This window comes from Saccostrea cucullata, unplaced genomic scaffold, assembly GCF_032062105.1.
Source record: "Saccostrea cucullata isolate Sc308-1 unplaced genomic scaffold, CSIRO_AGI_Scuc_v1 ctg706, whole genome shotgun sequence".
Classification (NCBI taxonomy): Eukaryota; Metazoa; Mollusca; class Bivalvia; order Ostreida; family Ostreidae; genus Saccostrea; species Saccostrea cuccullata.
In genome coordinates, this window is record NW_026918737.1 from 2,321 (window position 1) to 23,009 (window position 20,689).

Here is a 20,689-nt window from a genome sequence, read left to right on the forward strand (position 1 = left end):
GTATATATTAGTCCTTTTACAATTTACAGAATAAAGTCTATAGGGACTAGTACTTGAAAAACTTGCATTTTATTTCTCTATCAAGTTTAGCTGCTTTTCCATTATATATAGATGGAGACTGGGATGATACACTTTATAAAACTGATGGGCGTCACCATATTTTAATATTAGTAATCCCTATCTGCAAGAACAAAGTGTATCATTATGTTTGTAGATGAGCCTTTATCTTAATTTGACGTAAAAAGATAGCATTCGTAATTTAATAATCTTTTAAAAGTATGTGGATAGGTAAAACCTAATTGTGTATGGCTCATTAAAGGTACTTGGACACAGATTTGAAGTTAATATTTTCTCATTTTTTCTGTATAATATCAGGAATTATATATTTTAATAGCATTTCACACAAAAATTAATTAAAAATCTTATTTCGTTTAAAAGTTATTAAAACTTTAAATTTTTTGGCGGGTTTGATTGACACATCCTTGCACTTTCACAAATTTTAACTTTATTCCTAATCCTTAGGAAAAGTGGCAATTTTGATGTGTTTTAATGAGAAATATGAAAACTTTTATCAAGAAAAATAATGTTATTCAGAGTAGAAATGTTAGAAAGCAAAACATCTTCACAAGTATCGTCATTCCGAACTAGGAGATGTGTACAGAGTTTAGCAAATCGAGCACACTCGTGTTATGTACACAGTTTTTGTAAACAGGGCTCGAGTTCTGTTATTGTTTATATTTAGAATTCACCGGGTGCGTTCAATCGTCACAGTCTGCTTACCACAACTGCACGGACTGACAATATATTGTGTGTTTGTTTTGCTTTCGAACGTGTCTACTCTGAATTTTCTGGATTACTGTATTAATATTTTTCATTTATACAAAACGAGATTGCCACTTTTCTTAAGGATTAAGAATAAAATTAAATTCGTGAGAGTGCAAGGATATGTCAATCAAACCCGCCGAAAAATTTGAAATTTCAATATCTTTTAAACGAAATAAGATTTTTAATTAATTTTTGTGTGAAATGCTATTAAAATATAGAAGTCGTAATATTATTATAGAGAAAATAATAACTTCAAATCTGTGTCCAAGTACCTTTAACTGGAAGACAAATGTATTCAAAACACAATAAAAACAACTAATTCGAATTTTCTGTCATTAAATTTCATCTGAAGAAATAATTTTTAAGCATTTGCATGGAACCTCCTCTTTCGAGCACATGGAGATACATGTACTTATTTAATATAAAACGACCCACTCTACAATAAGAAAATTTTGTTTTGTTTTGTAAAGATGACGATCCAATTTTTACATGTATCAAATCGTAATGTTGACATTAATCATACAGAGTTATCTCTCTTAGCGAAGGCAATAACAATGGAATGTAGAGATCTACATTTGCACAATAATGCATGTAAAACTCGCAAAAAAAAAAGCCAAAAAACGATGATAATGTATATTCAGTTGCAAGAAAAAAATACGGACACGGCAGAATTAGCTACATGCATTTTGAACCCTAATATCCTAGTATGTTATTCTCTTCAGCTGTTTAGAGAAGTGGACAATTTTTCGCCTCACAAATGTAAATGTTTTTTTTTTAGTTTGTCTGTTTGATTCGTGGTTTGTAGCTAGATATTGCCAGCATAATAATTTTTATCTTGCTAGATTTTGTCTATCTTCTTATTTCTATAGTTAGCCAGGTGTACAAATAGAAATGAAAACTGTTACGTATCGTGTTTCCTGATATACTTTATTTTATCCAATAAAATATACAACATGACTATCTAAGATAGTCATGTATATTTTATTTGATAAAATAAAGTATATCAGGAAAGACAGTATCTCTAACTCACCTATTTCAATGTGAGCGAATTCAATTCAGCTCCATCCCAAACGTTCTTTGGACACTTTTATAACCAAACTCAGACCAACTTTAAAATGTACTTTGATTGCCCTCTCCCGACTAAGGATGAAAAAATGGGTCGGCAGGTAGGTGGAATATTTCCCACTAGATATGTTCAACATCAATGCTGATTTCAAAATCTGTTTTCCTGAATGCATCGAAAATGATTCCTTTCTTGAGCATGTTGAGGTTAAAAAGTTTTGAGTTGGGTCATCTTTTAGCCAGAAGGCAACCAATTCAACCATTTGTTTGAAAGCACCGTCATTATTTATTTGGATAAACACAACATTCAATTTTCAAAGATATTTTATTATCAAAAATAGACTTTTCTTCAATAACATACAATAATGTTAATAGACACATTCGAAAATATTCCAACTTTTGTTGAGTATTTTCTGGTCATTTCCATCCAAAATGAGTTGGGTGGGATGGGGTTGCAAGCGTTCTATTTTTTTTTTATGAGTACAACTTTTTGCGATTTATGAAGCATAAAAAATCAATTAACAATTTCGTTATTAATTTTGTTCGTAAATCGTTCTCTAAAAATGAGAACAACTATTAAATGAATTATACATTTCCCCAAAAAAGGAGGGCAAGGCTTGCTAATCTAAGACGATCACCATTAATTTCTTTGGAGACAACTTGTATTTACGAGTGAGTATTCAATTTCAACATAACCTTTCAACAATTGTCACTGTGATTATTAATCTAGGAAAATTAATATGAACTTCAGAAATTTAAAGTCAAGAACTGATGGTAAGAATAATTCTTATAAAATTGGTAAAGAATTTCTTGAATATATATATATATCACAGAAAAAAATTCAATGCAACGACGAGACAAATCGGTAATCCATCATAATAATAAAAATATGACGGACTGTCAATCATATGGTATACAAGTACTCCTCATGTAAAAAATAGTCCGGTGAACACATTTTTGCATGAACCAGCACACACAGAACAAATATTGCATTCACTAACACTCATGGTAAAAATAAAATATAAATACACTTCAATCAAGAATATGTAACACTGCACCTTTGTATTAGCAGTATAATAATATTTACTCCACATCTCAAGCCAAAAAGTCGAACTGGCGCATACGAGGAATGTTCGTGTAAATAACTTAATCTGCAATTAACAAGTAACATCCGCAATAAATTAACAAAAACACACACAACCTTTCATATCGTAGAAGTTCGCACAGAACCTACCGAAGAGTCGGAAGTACTTCCACTTTCTTGTTTGTGGGAAACGACTCCGTTCTCGGTCGGGCGATTTACAGTCACATTGAGGGTTTGAATTTTGTCTGAAGGGGGATTATAAAATTTGTAGGCCAACACAAACATCACAGCTGCCAAAACCTTTACACATATCAAAATAATGAAGAAGTTTTGACTTAAAGCTAGATTGTCGTAAATCCAACAGGAAGCTTGTTCATTGCATTTTTCCTTCCACACTAAACAAGTACTGTCAATTACAACACCAAATAATATAGGTCCAGGAACGGTCCCTGCAGAAAAAAGATACTGTTATTAGTAAGCAAAATCAAAACTTTGGATAAAACTAAAAATGTTTGTTTAAATTTTGTGTTTTTTAAAACTAAAAGTTCACATTCTTGAAATCTTACCTAACAACCTAGCAATAGCCCACTGTATACCCAACGCGAAGGTACGTTGACTATCATGAATACACCTGAAATCAAAAATGCATGTTACTGTACAAACCTTTAAAGTCTTAAATTGATGTATTCTATGCAAAATAAAAAAAAATTTATCTGTTACTTAATTTATATTTAATAACTTTTTAAATGTAAGAAGTTACATGTACCAAATTAAACAATCGTTTTAGTTTTCTTAAAGAAAGACAGAAACAAGGCTGTGTTTTATTGCAAAGTAATTAAAGATAGATCTTGTTAATTAATGGATATACATGTAGGTAAAAAAAGCTTATGTTTACCTTAAAGTGACGGCGACTGATGGAGGCGATTCAACGAATCGGAAAAAGATGGATAGCAGTAGAATGGGAAGAAATATGTACATTTTGAAGCAATCGGAATTACATTTGCCCTTTTTGACTGAAGCTAAACTTGACTGATTGGACAAATTGTACTGACTTGCAGCAGCTACACATGCACAGTGTGAGTAAGTCTGAAAAAAGAAAAATTAAATCAGTTTCAACACAATTTTATTCTCACCAACTGGTGCTACATATTCCGTTATTGTCAAAAGTTTAGACATTCGGTTTACGTCACACTATACATGTAGTAAACCAAGCCTGGCATATGTTGTACATTTCGCATTAGAACTTGAAATACATATAAAACTAACGAAGTAATTATATTCAAAACATAGTACATCTAGCTGCAGAACCGTAGAGTTATGTTTTTTTATATTAGTCTTTGACCAGTTTTATATAAAACCATTTTCAACAGTTCTGCAGCTGAAACAATACAAAGTGTAAGCAGAACGGCCGTTGATTTCTATAAAACATTACTAGTATATGCGGGATCAGGTGCCATAGAAAAGGAAGCATCCTCTGACCTCTGTCGACTTGTCACTTTGTCAGTGATCACATCCGCCACGTGCTCTTAATTTGTCAGGCATATTGGTCAGAGAATGGCCTTACAGTTTGTGTTTCCATTGGAAAAACGGGGTTCATTTGTAAGTTAGTGCCTAAAGCATTTCTGTGATCAAATGGCCATGACATCTCATTATAGGTAACACCCAACAATCCAAACTTTCGGTGAGATGATCTCATTAGTTTTTCTTTTTATGTACTTATACAGATTATGTGGGTGTTAATGTAGCAAAAAAGAATATAGAGATTTTTTTTTATTTCTATACTTACACCGTCTGCGCTAGCTTTTCCTGAACAACCTGCATGGCACGGTGAAAAATACTGAATGTTATTTTCACCACATACTGGCTCATACAACTCAGTGGTACAAGAACAATTATTGTTGCATGTCGATATTAAACTATTCTGGTTTTCTCTGCAATAGAATTTCAGATGTCATTCTAATATCCAGACAACAAAAACAGATCATTTTGAACATTGAAGGTACCCGGTATTAAGAAATTGTTTAAAAACAAAATATCTTTGGCAATAATTTATTTTAATAAACTGTGTAATTACCTTTGAAAATATCCAACATTGACACCTGCAATGTCTTCAAGATCACATCTGACCCAAACAACACCATCCAAAAGTAGTGCCATGATGCAGACGATGACGTTAAGCCGCAACATGCCCTGAACCTTCAACTTCCACTTCTTACAAATAATCCCTCCTACAAACTGTCCCCCTGCGGCCCCAGGAACTGCCACCACTCCTATCATTTTAAAATTAAAGTTCGAGTTAATTTTCCACAAAATTTGAAAATCGTGCTTCGTATATGATACATGTATACTATACTTGTGATGTTCAGTAATCGTTTTTATACATATATATACCTGCTAATATGGCCGCAGAGGCAGCAGAAACACCAAACTGATTCTGAATAAATTTCGGTAGAAATGTTGCCATTCCCGAGGTAGAAAATCCCTCAAAGGTTCCAGCCAATGAAATGAACAGGAAGGCGGGATTTTTCATAAGGATCCAAAAGGATTTTGGCATATCCCTTAAGGATTTCCCAAGCTCTTTTCCGTTTTTCTCTGTTGAATTGTCCATGTGTGTTTCTGTCACACGGGTTTCTCGCACGTTCTGTGCAGCTGGGAATAAAGTAAGTAAACACGTAAGTATATGGATTTGAAACATATCATGAATGAAGTTTAACAGGTATTCATAAGACCGAAGCTTAAACCAGGTGTTACAAAACATACTTGGTAGCTCTGTCCCGTAACCAAATATTGGAACGGACACTACTAAAAAAAGCACAGAGGCCACGGCAAAACCAATCCACCAGGCACCAACCCATCGTGGGTCATCGGGAGTTATCGATACACTGGAAACGAAAAAAAAATGTTCAAACGTTTACTCAGTTTTGATACATGCTACCTTAATTAAGAGGAATTAAAAGTTAACAGTAAAAACTTACCTGTCTACTTCATGGAAATCAACGTATATGTCCAATAATCGTCCCCCAACTACGTAACCAAGCGCGGGGCCCAGGGTAGCGAAGGCGTACATTATACCTAAAAACAAATGATTTCTTAATACGATTCTTTTTCTCTAAAAGTAAACCCATTAAGGCTCTATATTTACTTTTAATCTCATTTGCAAATCATGTCCAGAAACAATTTAGAAAAAAAATTAACAGAGGCGGTGAAATTCTGAGGAAGTTACGCATTACAAAGAGTAGCAGGTTTTACAGAGATGAAGCTTACCTACCGACATAAAGGGGAGAGGCAGCGGAGGGTACGCTGTCGTCAATTAGAGCCACGCCCACAATGTAGAGGGTGGTCCCCCCTATACCGTGGAGGGTCTGTCCCAGCAGGAACACATAAAGATAACGCTGCAATAGGTGTTCGTTATCCGGGGAGCAGGAACTTTTGGCGAGCGCAGCGGCAGCAGGGTCTGGAATACAAAGAGTCATGTGCAGAGTAAAACACAAATGAATTATTGCCTTTTTAATAAAAGACTGGAATTATACTGAAATCATACATTTTTTATTACATGTATAAAAATTGCACTTACATTACCAAGAATACGGTAATTTATAAAATTTGGTTTTGCATGTCGACCTATATAGCTTCAAGTTTTGGGGGATAATTAATTAAAATCGAATGAATCTATCAAAGTTTCGATTGATAGCCTACAAACCTGAACAAAGTAGGCCCTATTTAAATTCTCATTTGTAAATTGTGTAAGTAATTAGTATATAAAGTATGTATTGTTTTAAGCTCTCCATATTATAATCATGGTTCAAGAAATAGGTCATCTTGTTAATATCCTGTCTTTTCATTTTTTTTTTAATATAAACATCACGAGTGCAATACACATTAAATATAGATATTGCATCGCAAGGTTAAACTGTGTCATTGGGGCAAATGCTTTTGAACGTGAATGTCATCATAATCTTTTACGTTTTTTTTACCAGTAAACCCTAGCTGAACAATATATGGTACTCTCCTGCACCCCTGAGAGAATTCAAACATACATGATAATTGCGTATTTTTCCCAAAACAATTTACTAAATTTGGATGTTTAAAAAATTTGGCATTTCATTTGAGCATCGGTATACCATTTTCCCGCCACGTTATATACTTTATCATCATCCTTGGGGGACATTGTACTGAAATAACATTAAAGAAGCATTTAGACGTGTCATACGACTTTTTCCGTCTGAGGCTTGCATCGATGAGAATGTCCCCTAAACCCCCAGACATAAAGAAAGAAAATAAAAATAAAACTTCACTCAAAAATTTGAAGAAAGTCAAATCATTTGATTTTCTATTGACATGCACTAGCCTTGAATATATCATGTGACAAACGATTTGTTGATATGCACACGTTTTAACTAATATGTCCTTGAATGGGTGTGTTCTGAAGCATTTTTCTACAATCTAAGGAATTCTGCATAACTTAAAAGAGCATGCGATAATTTCACTTATTGCTTATTTTAATGAAATCGTGTTACAGGCAAGTTAATCATATGTTACATGTACTTTTGAGGATGTACCTTAAGCAAAATGTCTGAACATCATGCATAGTCATATCGAACTTCGATTACATGTACTTTACATATTGTATGTACTGTTACATGTAGATGGAAATAGATCGAAAGTTAAACATCGAATGTAGAGTACAAAAGTACTCTTTATGTTTCGAGGGTACCTCATAACAATATTGTGGCTGCATAGATGACTCATGCTTAATATAAAAAATCTTAATTATATATTGCAAAAAATATCCTTGTGCATTTTTTTAAATATCAGGTGTATGTTATTCAAAGGATAAAGAATGAGGAAAGAAATATAATCCAATAGATTTTGTACTTTCATTGACATATATAAAGGTGTACCCAAATAACGCATTGTCATGTTTGTATATATATTGTGTGATATACCTACACGAAAGGTATAATTTAAAAATGGGAAAATATATTTTCTTCCTTTCCTTTCATTTCTTCTTATAACGAACTTGATGATTAATTGCAAAAGCGTGAAAGCGTGTTGCCTTGGACACAACCTTTTACGTTCAACTGTTAAATGGACAAATCAGGGAAGGGGATTGGTGGTGGTGGGGGGGGGGACAAATTTTATGTATACATTCCATAGTTTCACGTATCAAATGGTCTACTTATAACTAATATAGGAAACTACTAACAGTAAAAGTCAGTCACCGATTAACACGGAAAAAACAAGGAAATCTCGACTTATCCTGGTAACAACTGAAGGAAAAGCTCGCCATATCACGCTACCAGTCTCCGTGGCCAGTGTTTATCCTGTTACTCAATGAACTGACGATAGAGAAATCCCCTTCTACCACTGATATTTGAATCTTAAGATGTTTGACTATTCTTAAGATTGGCATTGAAATAGCAAAGGCGTATAATATTTAAAATGAACGTTTGTTAGATCCGAGAAATGATAACATATAAGGAGTAATACATTCTTAATTGTGTTTGTGAATACTAAGTAAATTACGTGGCATTTATAAATACTATCCCAAAATAGTCACTTTTACAAAGTTCAGTTTTACATTTTAAATTGTTTAATGACAAAACTTTACATGTATGTACTCCGATACATGGATATGAATGCCCTGGCCGATGATACATTTGTATTGAAACACGAAAAAACCAAGTTTAGTCAAGTAGAAGTCAGTACTGAGTATCAAAATACAACAAAATTATTTTTTTTTCAATAAGGACATATAGCAATCTTTCCCTCAAGTATCATGAGCTTCCAATGTTTTTCCATTACAAGTTATGACTCGACACGACAGGCAGACGGACAATGTAATATCAATGTACACATATAACCCCCACCCCCCATCCCCCGGCCAAAAAAATATGATATGATATACATATACATTGGATATGAAAAAAAATAATTTTTTCTGCAGTTTATGTTGCAAAACTACAAATACAATCCCCTAATGGTATTTTTGGAAAACTTTAAAATTAGGACATTTACCTCGACAAGATTCTGCCAAATTTTGACCCCATTCATACAACCCTGTTGTAAAATGTGGAAGCGCCATGATGAAAGATCCCAATGACATCACGAGACAAGCACAAGCAATCATACGAGGTTTGTTTTTCCCGGAACCGAAGTATGAGATGATGATGCCAATAATGGCCGCAGAGACATCGTAAGCACTCGATATGGATCCTACCCGAGAACTGGGCAGTTCAAATCGACGTTCTATTGAGGTAGTATTTACATTATTGATACCATTCACCACAAAACCTGAAAAAAAACAGATGAAAATTTTATAACATTGTGATATTTTTTTCATGCACAAAACAAGAGGCCCATGGGCCTTTATAGGTCCCCTGAGTATCAAGTATAAAATTTTTCTCAATTTTAAACCAGGGGCCATGAAATCTACAATTTTGAAAGAAAAACCCTTGCTTATCAAAACTATGCACTTAGTTTGATTACAGATGCTAATCAAAGAAATTATGCATTTCCATTATAAAAGAACCTCTGACTCTAGCGCAACAGGTTCACATTTTGGAAGAAGGCACCCTTTGCATTTAATATATTTCTCTCATACCAATGAGCAAAGGAGGGGATTTCAAAAACAATGGTTTATTTTAGGTGTAAAATTTAAAGAACCCCACCCTAACACCAGAAATCCTGACCCTGGGACAAGGATATTCACAATTTTGGAAAAGACACCCTTGCTCATCATAACTATGCACTTAGTCTGTTTGCTTCCCCTTTTTACGATGAAATGCAATTTTACTATATATATTCAACAGAGCGCCCTTTTCATCAGAGCCCATACTCTTTAGTCAAAAATTACACAATTTTAGTAAGTTTCAATGCTTCTTACAACCATGCAAACAGTGACTTCTTGGTGTCCGGGAGTAAAGAAGACGATTTTTAAAGTTTTCATTGATTTTAATTTTAGCCCAACCCCTCGGGTCTCAGGAGGGCAAAAATCATGAAATTCATATTTTTTTTGCTTTTGTTCGTTCACTCATTGATGCTTTATGCCAAAATTGGTTGATATTGGATGAGTGGTTCCTGAGGGAAAGCTAAAAATGTTCAAATGTTAACACTCGACGGACGAGAAAAAGCGAAAACAGATCGCAAAAGAATTTAGATAACCTGAGCGACTCAGGTGACCTAAAAATAATATGCTATAACCGGAAAATGCTGTACATACATATATACTAAATAATAAATAATGAAGGAAGTATTGCTTTCTAGAACTACTTCAAATTAAGATCTCATTAATCATCTTCAAAGGAGATAATGACAGCTACTCTATGATGCAGTGTATTATAAATCATTTGGATTCACTCTCTAGACATTCAGCATGTCACCCACGCGTTCTACAAGGGGCATCGCTGAGCCGCTTCGTTTTAGAAAAGAACTACACAGGCCTTCATATCCCTTTAATCTGACTGACAAACAGGGAGATATATAAAAAAAATATATCCCCTGGTGTCAGTGGATTAAAACAATCTAAGGGCCCTCGATTTAACGTTAACATTCGCACATTCGTCCAAAGTAGACGATCAAAGTTTAACATAGGAATATATAGATAGGTGGTTCCACCCTCACAATTTTATAGGTTCAAAGTACAAAAACTGCATTTATTTTCATTTAATATACTTTAAACTTTCCAATTATTGCAAAAAATGTATAGGTCACCATATTATTTAATATGCAAAACATTAATAAACAGAAGTGTATGTCAACATAAAAAAACCGCACATTTTTTGTAAACAGTATTATGAAAATATGTAAAAACTGGTTAAAATGCATAATTCTGATGCTGAGTGTTCCTAAATACTTCCTACTTGAAAGATACTTTTGAATTGTGAATATCAGGGTAACATTTTTAAAGCCCACGTTACAACATTTTTTAAAGATTGAAAGATTAAATATAGAAAATATGAAATTTAACTTAACAATATTTATCATTACACCTATTGTAAAGAAGAATTTAGACTAATAACAGTTTTTTCAAAAACCTATGACATCACAGGAGGGTGGAATTACTTAAAAACCTTCTTAAGAACAGTGAGGCCATTATTGGTCATATTTATATGGGAACATCTGCAGGTAGTGTCCAAAGGGACATTTATTTTACAAGTAATTTTTTTGTACTACAGAGGGATTTGAGGTTCCTACCTTGTAAAGTACAAAAGCAGCAAAGGAAAAACAATAAAGCTTTAGGATTGTTGAACTTTTGAAGACAGTTCGGAGAATAAGATCCGAAACCACACCGAATTTCTCTGTCCTCTTTCATGTTCATGGGTTTAGGTTTTACCGACATATTTCCATTCAAATGAACTCCATTCACAACTCCATTGGAAGGCGAATCTGAATCCGACATAACCTCGAAGTCCGATTCCGTCAGGGGAAGTAACTCGTCCACGTCCCCGACATCCCCCTCCCGTCTGTCTATCCGCGGGGGGTTGAGCTGAAAATAAAAAAAAATAAGTTATTTTTAAGAAAAAAAATACAATTATGGTATTAATGCCTATGTTTTGGAGTTACCTGTTAGAAATATCCGAGGAAATAATAAAACTGTTTTCAGTAAAAAAAATTTTTTTTAAAAATCCTTCTACGTCTTGATTCAGATTAAAGAAAGAAAATTGACGGTGTATACTATATAGAATATATATGAAAGAAAAACTTTTCAGTCTGCCTCTTAATATATACTTTTTAACGAACAAAGATAAGGAAATAGTTATCGTCACGGGGCGTTTGACTCTTACGAGTTTCGCTAATGACTCCAGCCACTTTTGTACTTGTAAGAAAGGTTTCAAATGTTTAGTGATAATTTCCTTTATTTTAAGTAGTGGCATTATTCTTGTCCCCCTGGGGACGACCTCCCACGTATTACTCATCAGTGAAACTAAATTTGTCAACGTAATGTTACTGATGGATCGATTCTGCTTTAAAACTGAATGGCATTTATAAAGTTATTTTCTTATTGTTGTAAAGCAATTTGTAACATGTGGGAAGAAATTCATTTACGTTTAACTTAATGCACGTCAACACAAAACTCTTTGTTTGGTTTTCGCTTTCTTCCTATTTTAATTCTAGAATGTTATACTCGTTGGATATCAAGCTAGAAATGTCCAAAACTGAGATCATCAACGCATGCGCACAACCAAATAATCTCCATGAAATTGCATCTTTAAAAAAAGGTACCTTATTTTTCTTATGTGAGATAAAGCATTTTAATATATATAATAATGAAAGAAAACATAGTTTTCTTAATTTTCACATATGTATGTAGTTTTATCTTAATTTATCTTACACATTGTGTACCCTTAAGTTTATGAACTCAAAAAGATAAACTGAAAGCAATATGGGGAAAAACTAGAGGTCAGGATAGCAAGGTCAGAAATTATGACACGATTGAATCGTTTAATATCCACACTGTACAAACTGGTATCAGTCTATGGAGTTTGAAGAATAAATTGACTAGTTTCTGATTAGGAATAGTGAGGTTAAGGCCATTGAGAAGGTCAAGGATAGAAAATGATGCCGCAGTTGAATTTTACCAATTGAAATTAATAACTTTATATACAGTTTTATAATTTAAGATACAATAAAAGTAAAAGAGATGACCAAAACTCAAAAAAGAAAAACTATAACTATATCAACTGTAAAACTGTCAAAACTTTCTTTGAAAAGGGGGTATAAATGCAAGATGCAAAATAGCGAAGTCAAGACCATGATTATGAAAAACCATGTATGAATTCGATAAATACATGTACATCTTGAAAAGTTTCTTTGAAAAAAAAACTTGGTTATAGACGGACAATAAATACCATATACAGGAAGAGCATATAAATTAATGAAACAGAAAAAATGCTGTGGTAAGCAGCTGCGCAAAACTTTGCAGCTAATTTATTTTTTCATATAAAGGAACATTAAAAAATATTTATAACAAGAAAATTTCAAGTTCACTTCAACAAAGTATGAATACTACAAGGAAATATTATATTCTAAGTATTAAGTCCTTCGGATGCCACTCTTATAACTGACTGGCATTTCTAGAGGACGGAAACAGTAGCAGAAGTTAGCTGAAATCTGTTCTCAATCGTGACATAGTTAAGACGGTTCTCACACGTATAGATGGGCAATACTGCACATCTGACACGTTCACAGGAAATTGTTATGAACGACGAAAGTCTTAATCTAATGAAATTCTATTCTTTATAAAGGATATTACAATAAGGGTCAAATAAATCATGGCATTAATTAAGCTTGTTTGAATACTGTTATTAATCAACAGCTGTTTATATTTTTAGATGCGGATGTGAAATGAAACAAAGCTCATTTGCATAACTCTCTTTATAATAATTTCTAGGTCGAAGTACTTAAGGTGCTCCGTGCTACTTACTATTCTTGACAACCTTAAATACGGTATAAAACAATTTATCATAGTTCTCTTCGTCAAAGTCACCGAATGACACATTTTTTGACATTCCAAGACATATCATTATCACACGACGACTTTGAATTTACCTTGTACCGAGTCATGTTGAAATGTGAGTATTTGCAAAGAATTAATTTAACAAAACGACGAACAAAAGGAAATTGATTGTAGTCTTTAAGGAGAATGCTGCAGATTATTAAATGATCGATATGTCGTTTTCATCTCGCGAGGATATGCGTTATCTTGTGACATAACACATGCTCCTGATTAAACTGACAGTTCGGCGGATCCATAGCAAAACCACAGTTCCGGAAAAAGGTCAGAGTAAAGGTCAAGTGGAGAGAACCGCAAAATGATAATTCCCTCTGCATTGGAAAATCGCATTAATATATATACGTGTGATTAAATATATGTCATTTGATAGATAACAGAGTAGTAAAATAACTATATACATTAAAACTGGAATTCAGGATATTTGTATTGACAATAAAGAAAACTAATGTATTTGAAATATATATGTGTCATCTTTCGTATGGAATTATTCATTCTGAATGGGTTTAACCCAAGTGTGAATTTATGTTTTTTAATGAAAAAAGAATAAAGTGTGCAAAAGTAGTGGAATATATGACTTTGTAGAAATTAAGTTAGATATGACATTTCGTTTATGAGAAGTCAAAAGGCTCTGACAAAATTAAATATGATCACCTTTCACCCTTAGATGTTTTAATCTTTTGTAAAAAGCTTAAATGATACGGTATCTTAAACCCCAATTTGTAATTTTATAGTTAGTTGACAATAAAAAGGATTCTCTTTTTTTTCAAAATGTACAACTATATTGAGGAAAGGGTACCTAGCTTCAAAAGGTTACACACGAATGAAAAGTTTAATAACCATACATCTCGTTTTTATATAAATCTTTATTGTGGCCTGGGGCCTTTGTGACCGAGCAGAACAATTATAAAGGTATAACATTACAATTTGAAGTCAGAATCCATCAGGAACATCGCCTCTTTTCTTCTAACTGGGCGGTTTCTTTAAAATTTTTCTACCCTTATTGTAGGATCGGGTAACGCATATAGAGAATTTTTCAGATTTTTGGTTTTCGCATCTGAGCCAGAATAGAGAACGTCTATATACTTCATTAATTATTTTGTTTTCTTTGGTTGTCCTGTTTCAGTAGAGCATTTAATCAAATTTTATAGTCAGTATCTTTTCCTCCATCACAAGGACTATTTATCTTTTAAAGTAGTTGACGAGTCAATAAATAATGAACGCGCTATCTGATAAGAATATTTAGATACCTAGCTAATTGAACTTTATCTACAATTCCAACTGATAGTACAATTTAATTAATATATTACTCTAATTTTAAAATAAACAATTTAGCTACACACGTTAAGCTGCTACCATTTCCGCCAAAACAAACATCATATTTGACATTTGTTTACATTGTACGAGTACATATTATAATATCAATTGTTTTATCCATGTACACACTCTTGTTATGTTTTACAATATTTGTTAAAATATTTAACAAAAATATTAAAGTTGCTTATCTAGTGTGCTATTCATACGACATTTTGCCATTAAAATTAAAACATTTTTGTTGTTAAATCAAATAAAGCGAGGATTTGCTTCTTTGCTATGATGACAGAATGACCAAAATATGAACCCGGTATGTCTTTAAACATAATCCTCAAACAGTCTTTAAAACACCGTTAATCCCCAGTGAAAAGGGATCCTTAGGAAAACTTTTAAGGCCCTCGCGTTCATACGTTAAGATAAGAATGCAACAATTTGATTGCACAACATTTGAAATAGAAATAAATAAAAGTATCACAACCGATAAAAAGAGAAATTAATCATAAAAATATATTAACTCACCGCCATTGTTGTCAGTTTTCGCGCTATAAATGTCAAACAGAATCCCACATTATATATCCCACATCCATACGGCAGGTAACTATATACAACACTGATACACTCTCGGTGTAAAACTGAGGAGACTCGCGCTTCCGGAGGGCAAATATAGGACAAATTCTATTCACTCTACTCAATGAGGCGCGAGATTTCAAACGAAGACTTCTCGCTCACAGCGAGAACCATCACAGAGTGGACAAATAGCCTTAAAGATTCTAGTAAGGATACAGTCATACTAGGTATATATAAGACAAAAAAGTGGGCGTGTTTTAAGTAACAAATAATTAAAGCTATTTAAATCTATTTCTGCAGAATATTTTGATTATGAATTCTTTGCCAAGAAAGGGAAGCATGGTTCTAAACCTATTAATTTGTTGAACATGTTGAAATTCCTTTGATCTGTCAGAAACGTATTTAGCGCGATATTTAAAACATATTTCTAATCTTTCGGCCTTCAGACAGCCAAGGTACAGAAATCTGGACGTCGACCCCGCGAATTTTTGGTTGTATCTAATCAAGCTTAAGATAGAATAACAAACATGGTATTGTATTTTCATTTATAGAGTAATCCGATATCCAGAAAAAAAACATATACTGTTTTTGTATCTTAATCGTTCCATGAAAAGGGCGGTACAAAATACCTTGACTCTATCTGAAATGAGAAACTGGCCGTAAAATTATCGACCCCTAATATAACCTTTAGTTAATATCACAGGTGGAAGGGAAAGGGGGGCATTCAATAGACAAGAAATTGGAGTCCAAGTTGAAATGGAAGAGAAATATAGAACGATATTTAATTTTCATATTCTCCACGTGGTACATGTATTAAATTTTAATACAGTAAAAATATTTTTTTAAGTTAAAAATACGTTCTACAGAATATTTAAAGTGGTTCAGGTGTTCATATTTTAACCTTGCTTGTGTACGTAATGCTTATTATAAACTCTGCAAAGGTGCATGAATGCATTCCTGTGCAATGCAGAAAAATGTCGTTGTATTGCAATTTCTATAATTAACTTGGCACCGGCTATTTTTAAAGCATCGCGACTCTCTGACACTAATTTTGATTGTAGCCTTATGTTTATTACGTAATACATCAAGAGGTATATGTATGAACATCGTCTTTAGTTAAAATGTACATATACATGTATCAAGCTGTAATTAATTTTGTCTTCATGTTCTAGTTCGTATGCGTTACAAAGATACAATCTTCAACCTGATTTACACAACTAAATACTGTAAACCTATTAGGTATAACTACACTGTACTTTTTTTTTATTTTCCCTACAATAACTGCTTAATTGTTTCATGGGAATAAAACCGTTACATACCAATACTGGATTTGTAAATTTATGTGGATGTGTCACAACTAAAAAATTGCCGGAAATACTGTTTATTACATTAAAAAATTACAACAAAGTTGAATCATAATTGAATAAGATTAACTTTTGAGGTATTCAATTGCATTTAAAGGAAGTCCGTGCTACATACATGTAAGCGAGACAAACCTAATAATAAAAAAATTGAGGGAAAAAAGCTTTAAAAATGTACTTTAAAGATTTTTAACAATAACATTAGAAATGCTAGGAATCTAATATTTAATTGTCAAGTCTTAAGGGTAAAATTTGTACACATAAAACATTGACTTTATTTATTGATTTACTTTGTGGTCATCCGGGTAAAACACTTCGAAATTCATAAACCCTGCTAGCAAGTCATACAACAATTCTGTCTCACTTTACATGTAATCTATGAGATGAGCAAAAAGTCAAAAAGGTTACCTTAAAACCTTGCAACATATGTTTCCGGGGGTGATATCACTTTCCAGGGGCGATATCATTTCGCTGAATTTTATGGGTTTCTTTTTAACTTAACACTTTTAGAGGGATAACATATCTAAACAAACAGTCAACTGTTTCCTGTACAAGGCCATGGGCCCAGGTCAGAAATGTTTTGCATGCACTTTTTCAAAATATTCAAGAATTTGAAGAAATATCACAAAGAATACTCCAGTGCAAATAAGGTAGGTGTTAAATTATACTAGCAATATAACAATAAACTTAACTTCTTTTTACACACAGTCATTGGTAAAGTATAGAGTAAATTTATCATATTTCACTCTTTGCATTGAGATGAATGAGTAGCGTATATCTGATCAAGATGTCGCGCGTGATAATAAGAATATCTATTGTTCCTTATAGATTCTACGGCACTTGGCGATTAATGACCTTCCCTTGTATGTTTGTCTAAGCCAGAGAATGAGACATCGATCAATTAATGAAGGAACGGACATTCAATGCAAAGACGTATCTCGTATTAACATTAGAATGGGGATAGCGTTTCAGTGTGTGAAATTGATTTTCTCGATAACTGAGGGTAAATGGACAAATAATTACATCTAAACATTGGTCATAAACTTGTAAATATACGAGGTATATGTATATTCAACGAATGTTAAATAACTGATGATGAAACTTAAACGAATTCACTTTTTAAATCAATGTAAGCCTAAAATGTTTTTAGATCACCAAGAAAAACTTCAAGTTGGAATTTGTAACGCTTTGGTTTAAAAAATTTTGAATGTAAATGTACAGATTGAGGGAAAAAATATTTCGCGCACAAGTCAATTAAGAAATACATTGATTTTTTTTTTTCAAAATAATATTCGAATGCTTGGAAGACAAAAATATTCCACTACTTCATGTAAGGCAAATCATGAAACAAGGAAGATAACTCCGAAATGTTTTCCAGACGGTAAATCTACAAAATGGGAAAGAAATGGACGTATTAATTCAACTGACCTGACAAAACTGCATATATATCATTAATTATTCAGATAACCTGTAAAAATCACTTCTTCAAAACTATACTGGCTGAAAATATTTACCTTTTCTAGTTCCATCGTATGGAATCCAAGTTATAAGTATTGGTTCCGTCCCATTTATTAGCCAAATATTTTCATATTAAATCAGTCCAAATTCTGTCACGTGAGGTATAACTTCATGGAATTTGTGTACTAGTGATAATATTTTATGCCGTAGAAATACGTTCGATCATGAACAAAGAACTTCTCAGAAATCCAATTTTTTCAAAGAATTTAAAAAAAAAAATACCCACATACATCGCATCCACAATGAACAAATAAATCGTATTGATTGATATTTGTGTAAAAATTCTTAAGAAGCGAAATTTCTCTGTACTTATTTTGATGAATTTGAAATAACCATTTAATAAATTATTTTTATTTTTACCGGCAAAACTTTCATTTATAAAGTTCTGTCGAATCCGAGTTCAAAAATGATGACTATGTTAATATTTATAATAAAACAAGGAAGTCTATATTTGGTAAAAACGATTCCATTCTATGCACATAAATAAAATGTTTTTAAAAACTGTCAAGAGACATTTTACGGGAAGAGAAATTAAACAAAATGTAGATTTTTTATCTATAGATACACGGAAATCATGCCCAAGTCGTGTTTATACGTGTATGTAGTGATGGTTATAAAGTTGTAGGAGGAAAATCAAAATTAGAGTTTTTTTTCATGGCCTTATTCCTTGAATGCACTTTAACAAAAAATATTTTATAAAAATATGCGGATTAATATGTGTAATTTTCTTGAAGACGCAAATAGAGACAAATTTCCAAATAAAAATTCGAATGAAATGGGGAATCTATTACCTTTAATAAAACAAAAAAGGAAATAGGATATAAAATCTGTAAACCTAAGGACTAACTGTATATACTACATGTATAGGTATATTTAATCAACCTTTGAGGAAATAAAACTATTTGAAATAACTGTGTTTTTATTGTCAACAGATCAGAATTTTAGATACAACATGCTAATTTCGGGGATGGTATCGAAATTGTAATTTTTTTTATTACATTTTTATTTATTTATTTTTTTTTAATGTTGAATAAAAAATGTCAAATTACCGATTTCTTTGATAATGAAAACGAAACATTCAGTTTATTACTTCTGAAAATCCTTTTAAATGTGGACTACCCAAGGAATAAAGGAAATCAACAGACCTCTAACAATATCAATAACGAATCTCTAAAAAAAAAAAAAAAGGAAATAAAACGGTGCTAAACTAATGATTGTTGGCTATATTGGGAAGTGAATAATATGTTAAATTTTAAATTAAAGTTGTGGTAATTATAATGCAAGGAAAATACCTTATTAAATTCTTTTAAAAAGTCATGTGCATAACGACTTCCGTACTTAAGGTTTTATTTTTAAGAAAAATAAAGGGTTTTCCTTAGAAAACCAAATAGTTTTGCAATCCAATATAATTCAATTTTGTCATTTTGAGTAGCAATATAAGAGTGTTAACAGTACATGATAGTACTTTTCAAATATTTGAGCACTTACTATCAATTTAAGTAAAAGTTAATTAAATGTTCGACACAAAAATCAATTACTGAATTAATGAATAAAATCTGAAATTCTGGTGAGACTGTAGCTCTACTTGTTGGTACTTATAATGATCAGAGAAAAAAAAAGCATCAGAACTAGAAACTAACAATGTATAGAAACAATGACAGCAGAAATATTAAGTTGATAAGAGTTGCGACCCTTGGTTAAGTTGGAAAACAAGTTTTAATAAATTCAGACCAAAAATATAGGAGGAATAATTTTTCCCACACTGCTCAAGCTGTGTATACATGTCTAAATTCGTAGCTCTCCACTGGCAAATGATGACATCTCGACGAGTTAAAATTTCTCCAAGGGACCTTTAAAACAATCAAACATAAGTTCTGCTCTGGCCAAAAGAACATACTTAAAACCGAGAATTTACAGTATGAAAATATACTGCCGAATTTACAGTTCTTTGGTTTCAATATCATTCCATGCAGCAGGTAATAAAACAATTCTTTCGATCAGAATTATTATCAATGCATATTGAAAGGTATTGTTCTCATCTTGAGAGTCAATCTTCTTTTATTATTAAAGAAAATCGTTTTCAATCTGCTTATCATCCCTGCATTGTCTATAATTATATTGTCTGGTCTCAAAATGACCTTAGGACGAAGTCTTACTAGTCCAAAGGTTAAACACCTTGAGAATCTTTACGATACATGCGCCTTATCTCAGGAGAGCCTTTACGATCTTTGGACTTATACAGTTATAGCTTAAGCACTTCAAGTCCGAAGTTAGCTTCTTATACACGCTAACAGTATAAATTACATACATGTATATTTATAAAAAACGAAAGGAAAGTGTAATGCATGTTTATCAAGTATATTTTCTTCCATCGTCGCAAACCCACGGGTTAATTTGTGTCCGTTTTATTACCATCAAATGGAATGGAAATAGAAGAATGGACAC

At 32.5% G+C, this 20,689-nt stretch overlaps 1 protein-coding gene across 4 annotated transcripts in view; it reads right to left on the reverse strand.

Annotated features, from left to right (window-relative positions):
• Positions 1-2,193: 2,193 nt before the first annotated feature.
• Positions 2,194-20,689, reverse strand: part of LOC134270160 (solute carrier organic anion transporter family member 4C1-like) — a 32,940-nt gene continuing 14,444 nt past the window's right edge. For 2 of the 4 annotated variants that reach the window (XM_062752360.1, XM_062752346.1), the window contains exons 2-12: positions 11,168-11,459; positions 8,990-9,265; positions 6,240-6,425; positions 5,947-6,043; positions 5,732-5,853; positions 5,363-5,620; positions 5,046-5,241; positions 4,758-4,902; positions 3,867-4,057; positions 3,538-3,602; positions 2,194-3,420 (exon numbers count right to left, since the gene is read on the reverse strand). In XM_062752360.1, the coding sequence (XP_062608344.1) occupies positions 3,092-3,420; positions 3,538-3,602; positions 3,867-4,057; positions 4,758-4,902; positions 5,046-5,241; positions 5,363-5,620; positions 5,732-5,853; positions 5,947-6,043; positions 6,240-6,425; positions 8,990-9,265; positions 11,168-11,372 (2,070 nt within the window). In that variant the 5' untranslated portion in view covers positions 11,373-11,459 and the 3' untranslated portion in view covers positions 2,194-3,091. Of the gene's footprint in view, positions 3,421-3,537; positions 3,603-3,866; positions 4,058-4,757; positions 4,903-5,045; positions 5,242-5,362; positions 5,621-5,731; positions 5,854-5,946; positions 6,044-6,239; positions 6,426-8,989; positions 9,266-11,167; positions 11,460-11,536; positions 11,575-15,317; positions 15,419-20,689 lie in introns of those variants that run through there. The other 2 variants (XM_062752351.1, XM_062752368.1) reach the window with 2 other exon arrangements.